Source organism: Larus michahellis, chromosome 2 (genome assembly GCF_964199755.1).
Source record: "Larus michahellis chromosome 2, bLarMic1.1, whole genome shotgun sequence".
Taxonomy (NCBI): domain Eukaryota; kingdom Metazoa; phylum Chordata; class Aves; order Charadriiformes; family Laridae; genus Larus; species Larus michahellis.
Window position 1 is genome coordinate 65,416,804 of NC_133897.1, and position 8,270 is coordinate 65,425,073.

Below are 8,270 nucleotides of genomic sequence, written 5' to 3' on the forward strand. Positions count from 1 at the left end.
GGGCCTCCACAATAGAGCTGCCTCCCCGCTGCGGAGCGAGGAGACCCAAAGGACATGTGGCAGAGCGGTCCCCAGGGGGAGACGCCACCGTCCGTCCCCGGAGCGGCCAGAACAAGGGTTTCGTGCAGGGCTGCTTGGTCTGAGGAGAAAGAGCCCTGGAGACAAGATCTCAACACAAAGACCGCCAGAACCCAGGCTTAACAGGGCTGGACCAGCCCCTCCGATAGCCCGGACGCAAAGCTTCCCAAACGAGACAAAAGCTGGGTCTTCGCCTGACCCAGGCTGTAGGAGGGAGGAAGAAGAGGGAAAGCGTTGCAGGGAAGATGCCCAGACAGACGCAGACGGGGGAGTAAACTGTTTATTGCAACACAAGCAGGTAAGGTCTGTCTCTGCTGCCCAGGGGCTCTACACCTCTCTTGCCGCACACCTCCTCAGGACATCGTCCACAAGCCTTCCCACGAACGCCCTCCTTTCTGACGCAGGCGGCTGGGGCTCGCCTCCGACAGGCTTTACACGCAGTGATCTGCGCCGGGCTCCTGTCTGGGCAGGGGGCTTGGGACCCGCTGGAGGGATGGGCTGGCGGGACCACTGCGGGCCCATGGAGGAGAGGGCGTCCTTAGCGGGACAGCACTGCTTCGGATCTCGTGGTGTGTCTGGTTTTGTGACACCCCTCCCGGAACTCGGTTCGGGGGACAGTGCAGGCCCACGTTGACAGATCCGCTGCAATACAGAGTCGACTATGCAACGTGACCTGGTCCTTACACTCAAAGTGCTGTCTAAGGACGTGTCAGAGTCAGCGTCGCTACTGACCCTCCTGGGCAGCTTGGCACCTTCCTGTCCCTGCTCATGCTGGGGGAAGGTGTGGCCTTCCTCCAGATCTGATTCCGCTCTGCTGCATCGCCCTGATATCAGGGAGATCCTGGAGCTCTTGGGTGGAGGTGGGCAAGCTGGGCTTCGAGCCTGCAGCGGCGGCTGGGCCAGGTGAGAAGTGTTGATGGCCCCCGGCGGTTTGGGGGCATCCTTCAACTTGGTCAGGTGTTGCCGAAGCCTTTCCTGAGAAGGAGACACCAGGTTGTGGCTCGCTGTTGCCTGGACAAGCGCTCGCACCCCTGCGTGCCGAGGCTTCACGCGGGCGCAGGCCAGGGCTCTGCTTCAGCCGTGCCACGAGGGCAGAAGAGAAAGGCTTCCCTCGGGACTCTGCGTGGCTGCCCATGCCCACCCCAGCACCTCGCGCCGGCTCAGCTCCGAGCCCGGTAGTCCTTTCCCCGCCACACCGCCCGGCCCCCCCAGCACAGCCCTCGCCTCTGCTGCACCGACCGCCTCCCCAGCACGCAGCAAGTGAAACCCCAGCCCTCGGCACCGTGCCGCTGACCGGTGCCCACCAATGCTCGGCTTTGCCTACCTCTTCTTGCCTGGACACTTGCTGGGCGCGCAGCTTGAGCGTGGTCAGGTACTGCCTGTACTCGTTGAACTCCTTCAGAGTGCAGACCACCTATGGAGAGAGGAGGGGAGAAACCCCCAAGAACAGTCAAGCCAGCAGACTGCCTTCCCCGAAAGAGCCCCAGCCCAGCCGAGGGGAGCTGCTCCTCTGCAGGAGGGGGATCCCTGCTCCCAGGGAACCGCTTCTATCAGCCCGATGACGTCCAAACCTACTCTGCCCTCACTGGTGACCAGGCCCTTTCTCTGCAGCCTCTGCAAGTTGTCTTTGCGGTTGTGATACTCCTGCAGATACGGGTCGTGCAGGCTGTTGTACTCCGTGCGCAGCAGGCGACAGTAGGGATCTCCCAGGTCGTAAAAGCCTGAGGGCCGTTGAAGCTGTAAGAACAATGTTCCAGAGTGTGAAAGGGGCAGGAGAGAGCAGCAGGGACGAACGCCCTCCCGAGCTCCTCACACACACAGGGTGGCATTGCCAAACCCATGAGGTGTAGCCTAATTCCTGGCTTACTTCCCACCCCGAGAAAAGATCTCTCTACTTTGGAGACTTTCCAAGGGAGGAGAAACCCTGTGCCTACATCCTCCTGTCTGGTGGCTATCCCCTCTCGCTGTAGGAAGACGAGGGGCTGTTTACTACGGGGGGGAGAGAGTTGTACCCACTGCTGCACCTGTGAGGAGCTCAGCGGAAATGCTGCCTACAGCCATGTCTTCTCCTCTGGCAATTCACTCTGATTGCACCAATGGGCCTGTGCTCCCCAGAGGTGCCAGGCTGTCCTTGTGGAAAGGTAAAGGGAGTTTGAAGACCTGACAGCAACGCTCTTCTCCACCCAGCTCTGGGCAATGTGCAGCTCTGCTATGGGCAAGTCCTCCTTTCTCTCGGCAGGAGCTTCCCTCGACTCCCCAGCCCCGTCCGACTGAAGGGCTGCAGCCCCTGCCATAGCGCAGGTGGCCACAAGGACTGGTCCGAATGATGGGGACCCCGTAGAAGGTGAGAACTTTTCTACCCTTTCCTGCTGCCTTTACCTTTTCCCCCAGCTTTGCTCGGCAGTAGACAGGCTTGGAGCCGCGCAGCACAGGGATCTTCACCCCGAGCGGGAGGTCCACCAGCAGCTCAGGGTCCCTCAGCACAGTAGAACCTTCTCCCAGGTGCTGTCTTATGTGCCCGAGCTAGGAAGACAGAGACACTCAGGTGCTAGCTCAGGAAGCCTCCTGCATGGCACTTGCAAAAAGGGCACATCCCGAGGCCCCAGAGCAACACGCCATGTCCCGGGCTCCCAGGCTGAGCCCTCTCCATCGGCCCACTGCCCACCTCTCTCCTCTTTCCCAGTGCTCTCGGCAGCGCATCTGCCCTTCGGACGCCAGCAGTGAGACCATGTTCCATGGCTCCTTCCAAGACTTCTCCTCGAACTGTGACCTTGCGCTGGCACCTCTCGCTACAGAGGCACCCAGCTGTGGCCACCCCCGCCGGTCCCCAGCCAGCGGCTATATAGAGCAGTCGCGCATTGTTGCATCGTCGCGTTGCCGCAGTGTGACATCACCGTGTTGCCGCGCCGTCATCCTGTTGTATCACCGTGCTGCCGTGCCACCGCCAGGCTGCTGTGCACGGGCTGCTGGAGGCCCGTTTGGGCAGGCCTGTGTCCACCTGCTCTTGCTGGCCCAGCTTGGAGAGGTCATCTCCACCAGCCCCTTCCCACCTCAGCTCCTCTGTGATTCTGGGAAGCAAAGCGGGCATCCTCGCCAACCAGTAAGAACTGCAAGGAACTGCCACACCACAGATGCTGGGTTTTGGCTCAGCTTTACCCCCTTTTCCGTTTCAGACCTCTTTGGCTGCTGGTGTTTCCTGGTGCTGACATGGCTGCGAGGAGGGTCCGAGGGGCTGGCTGCTCACAGCGGCAGCCAAGCTGCTCAGGAGCAGATCCAGCTGCTTGCAGCAAGCGTTTCCCTCTCTGCTTGCTGGCCGTCTTGCAGGGAACAAGAGGGAGCTGTGGTTTGGCCAGCCAGGAGAGAAGGACGCCTGGGAGAGAGGGGCTGGCTGCGGAGGGGTGGGGTGAGTGCTGGTGGTCCTGAAGGGCTGGAGCTGTCCTGGGAACCAGGCTGGGATGGAGAGAAACACAGAGGGAGTTGAGGCCTTAGCTTGAGCCACTGCCCACAGCCTGCAATACAGAGCAGTTCGTGTGGCAAGGCCTTCCAGAAGTTGGAGCTCAAGAATTTCTGCACAACGTAGCCCTTGTTCCCTGCGTCCCAGGGCTGTGACCACCCCTCGAGGTGCCTGCTGTAGGCTACCTGCAGCTGGGGTTCCTTTCTCTCTGCAGATGGGCAGTGTTAAACCAAAGACTTGAGAGGTTTTGTGGGGAGGCCGGGCTCTGTTTCCTGCTATTGGGGAATTTTGATGGTCCCTCTGGAGGTGAATTAAACACCTTTGTGCCTGATTACAAAAAACCAAGAATTAAGGAACAATGCATTGGGCAGAGTCCTACCACGATAAGCAGTTCTACGTGGAGTCTGCAATCACAGAATCATAGAATGTGTTGGGTTGGAAAGGACCTTTAAAGGTCATCTAGTCCAACCCCCGCTGCAGTAAGCAGTAAGGAACATCTCCAACTAGATCAGGTTGCTCAGAGCCTCATCAAGCCTGGCCTCGAATGTCTCCAGGGACGGGGCCTCCACCACTTCTCTGGGCAACCTGGGCCAGGGTCTCACCACCCTCACAGCAAAGAATTTCTTCCTGATATCTAATCTCAATCTCCCTTCTTCCAGTTTAAAACGCTAACAAAAAGCACGCACTTAACTCCTCGCGTTACTCTACACTTCTCACTTTAGTATTAATAAAAATACCTCTTTTTAGAACGCTTCTCTTGGAGGGCTCCGGCTGTCAAACGACTAAATATCCACACAAAACTGAGCGCAAAACTCCTCGTCAGCTTTTCTGCACTGGCAGCAAATTTGCCTTTTGTGCGGCTTTGACGGGGAGCATCCGTAGCGTCCCTGAACTCGCAAACGTGTCTCGCCCCAGGCGTGCGACTACCTGAGCAGCGAGCGGAATCAGCTGTGCAGGATTTTCTTGCCGTGCCGCAGAAGGTGACCCTGGGAAAAGAAGAGCTGAGAAATGAGCCTGGTTGTCACACCCAGCCAAGGGGGACGAGCCGGGGGACCCCCACCCCACCTCTGCCCTCGGGAGCGGGGCCGGGACAGACCCTCCGCGCAGAGAGAAGGGGCCTGGCACAGATTTCATCTCGAGCCCTCTTCCCGAGCCCAAAGCCGCACAACTCCCTCTCTTTCTCAGCCCCAAAACCAGCCACGCCAGCCCCTTTGCCAGCCCCGGCAGCAGGAGTCCCGCTCTCCGTGTCGGGCCCCAAACCAGCTCCCCCTCTCTGCTTCCTCCCCACCTCTGCAGCCCCCCTGGGCGACACTGAGGCAGCGCAGCCACCCCACAGCCCGGCACCCCCAGGGCCCCACGGCCATGAAGATGCGCAGTGCCGCGTTGCGGCAGGCGGATGTCCCGCGCGCGCGGTACGGCCGTACGGCAGGCGACTGCCCTCCACTAGCTATCCGGCTAGACACGGATTTTGATGCTTGAAGATCTCTTTCTAAATACAGCTTTCGACACTCTCTTCATGGTCTGAACTCCTTGACGTAATAAAAAATGATAGAATCCTTAGAGACAGAAACAGGCTTTCTTTGCCTTTTAGGAACCCTACGGCACAGGCATTGCCACTTCTGCATCTATTTACACTCAGAGAACACAAATTGGCTATTTACACTTCTACAGAATAGCTGCTAAACAGGCAGATGTCTTTAGACTTAGATGTTGACACTTATGATACGGAACATCTAATTAGACTGGCTCTCTGTTTAGACATCGATGCTGACACTTGAATAGCTCTTCATAAATACAGCTTTTCCGAATCTTTTCCTAGTCTAAGCTCCTTGATAGCGTACAGAATCGGAGCATCCTTAGAGAGAGAGCTTTTTATTTTGATCTCCTTTGAGATACAGAAATGAATATTATTTTTCAATAGCTGTAAAAAGAAGAGCTTGTTCTCTATTCCAGTGCCTCGCACACGGAGTTCCAGGTTTGAATGTTTTTTAACAACCACACCCCCCGCCTCCCCTGCCCAACTTCCAGACATTTTGGGGCCTTGACCCGCCTCTCTTGGGGGGAACTCCGTGTAACCCCCACATCCCCCACTCACCTGCTCCTCCGCCGTGTGGGCCGGGGGATGGAGAGCCGGGGAGAGAGGAGGTGGGCGGAGGGGGAATGGCGGGGGCGGCTGAGCCGGCAGTACCTGGCCATCCCCGCCACCGCCGTCTCGCCCGAGCAGGCCTTGGCCGCCGGCGAGAGCAGCCTGGAGCATCGGCGAGCTGTCCTGGCGCCAGAGAACCTGGACCAGATTCTCTTCTTGTACCAAAACTTTGATTTTTCAGAATGAGTCAGGAACAGCAATGAGGCGCAGAGCAGGAATCCCCACGCCGAGCCTTTCTGGGGGCCGGTGGGGTTTAAATCAAGACCCGTGGTGGGGATTTGGGATGCTGAGTATTTTGCCAAATTCCTGCGGTTTCAGCATCGCTTTGGCAGCAAGAAGGCGTGAATGCACCGCTGCCTCCTGGCACTCGCTTTGTAAGCCTCTCCCCTCCGGAGCCAAACTGCTCAAAACTCCTCCCTTTAGATGGAATTAAAAAATCACTCAGTGCTGCAACATCCCACTTCTTTTTCTTTTTTTAAAAGGAAACAGCCCCCAGGTTTTTTTGGTTAAAAACTCCCAGTCCTCCCAGCTGGCAGGGCTGCCGCTGACTCCAGCCTTACTGGGAGGCCCGTCTTTGTTTTTGGAAGGCAGCCGGTTTCCCTTTGGAATCGTTAAGGGCTAGAGAAAAATGTTACTTTGAGGTTTATTTTGAAAAATACAAGCCTTGAGAAGCCAAAGAACGTTCCCACCCGCCTTCTGCTTTGGGGAAAGGAGTTTATGGAGGCCCAGACCTGAGGATTGGTCCTTTCAAGAGAAAAACAGAACCAAAATACAGATTTTTTTTTCTTCTACTGAACATGAATATTCAGCAAAAACGAAACAAAGTCATGAAAATCTGGTGGCCCAGAAACAAAAAAAATCAGCCTTTGTTACACTGTCGGTAGAGACAAGACACCTTTCTTTCCATTTCCTTCCTTCAACTAATCAAACCCTCCATGTTCCCTCCCAAACGCCACGTTAATTTATGCAAATAAGCACCAATCAATAAAATAAACACGCAAGGGGTGCTTTCAATATGACCGAGACGCCTCACGGCCACCCAACACCTTTAACCACCCCAATTCTGCTGCCCTGGAACCAGCGGAACGAGTTTTAAATCATTTAATTATTGTGCTAAGAGCTAGAGCGGGGCAAGAACTTTAAAATTCACCAACCAAATTTATTAAGTAAACAACAAAACACACATGAAAACGAACTTTATCTCTGTCAAAAGGGTGCTGCAGTCCAGATCTTAAACGCTGCGCATGACCATCAGGAAAAAACGTTGTTAAATATGATGACTGTTTTGGGGCTATTTCCCCTATTCCATCTTGTTTTAGAGCGGGGGCGACCGTGTGTTCTTGAATCCTCAAAGCCCAGCCGCTGCCCGGATGCGGAGAAAAAGGTGGGTTTTTTTAAGAAAAATGGTAAAAACTGACCTCGTGGTTGGTTTGGTGTCAGTTCCCAGGTGTTACGGGAGGAGGTCAGCGGAATGTGGGGTTTTTGTGGCTTCGCCACCCTTTGAAAACGCTCACGGGGCTTTTGAAACATCTTTTGGGCGATGGAGTCTCATGTGAGCGTTTCTCCCCTGGATCTTCTCAAGCACCCTGAAAGTTTGAAAAGAAAGGGATTTTTAAGTCTTTTTTTTTTTTAAAATTTGCTAGACGAAGCTTCGTTATTCCTACTTTTGGGAATTCTTATGCTTTGCTGTGTGGTAAGACAGAGTTTCGGATGTCGGTGGTTCAACAAGACAGATCGTGGGGGATTAAAATATTAGAATTAATTGTGCGATCGCTTAAAATTAGTCTGAATTGAAACCCGAGGGATTTTGCTCGGTGCGGGTGAGTGGAGTGGGGAAGCCTCAGGCCGCAAATCCTCACGAAACTTGAGGGTTTTTTGGCCAAAAAGGAGAAACGCTGGGATTCTTGCGCAAGGCGGGGGTGCACCAGTTTGAACCTCAGGGCTCAGTGAAGGGTCTCCCCGACTCCGAAAACACTGATTTTTTGGGGGTTGAAAGTCAAATAAAACTGCCAAGCGGCCCTGGAGGAAGGGGAATCCTCGAGCTGCCCTCCCCCTCTGCCCCCCCCGGGTGGTTTTTGAGCCCCAAAACAGCCGGTTTTGAGAACACAAATGAAGAGCTGACCTTCCACACTTGCCACAGGGGAAAAAACCAGGATCTCCAGCACCGCTGTCCCAGCACCAGGAAGCACCGGGATTGATGGAGGAGCTGCTGTCATCGCGGGGCTTCTCTTCCTGAATCCCCAGCTTCGGATTTTCCTTGGGGATGATGCAGCGCCTCCTCTTTGCGCTGCAAAGGGCCTGTAAATCAGGTAAAAAACCAGCTTGAATCAGCTGTGGACGGCAAAGGAATTAGATTTTTTGCGCCGGAGGTAACATGATTTATCAGCCCAACCCCGCCCGGGTGGACTCTGAACACTAAACAGTCGAAAAAAAGCCACTTTAATTCAACTGGGAGGACCAGACCTGGAAAGAAAAACCATATTATTTCTCTATTTTAAGCGGAATAGTGCTTTCCTCAGCAAAAATCTATCCCAACGGGTTGAAAACATGGAATTCCGAAGCACCAAAGCGACATGGTGACCCCGTTTCTAC

The 8,270-nt window shown here is 55.1% G+C and overlaps 1 protein-coding gene across 1 annotated transcript; it reads right to left on the reverse strand.

Moving 5' to 3' along the window:
- Positions 1-340: 340 nt before the first annotated feature.
- On the reverse strand, positions 341-3,166 carry LOC141738341 (uncharacterized). The gene is made up of 5 exons (XM_074573538.1): positions 3,077-3,166; positions 2,370-2,601; positions 1,654-1,886; positions 1,403-1,492; positions 341-1,053 (listed from the first exon to the last, which is right to left on the reverse strand). Exons 1-5 carry the CDS (start codon positions 3,164-3,166, stop codon positions 406-408), a joined length of 1,293 nt encoding a protein of 430 aa, XP_074429639.1. The 3' UTR covers positions 341-405.
- Between the last annotated feature and the right edge of the window lie 5,104 nt (positions 3,167-8,270).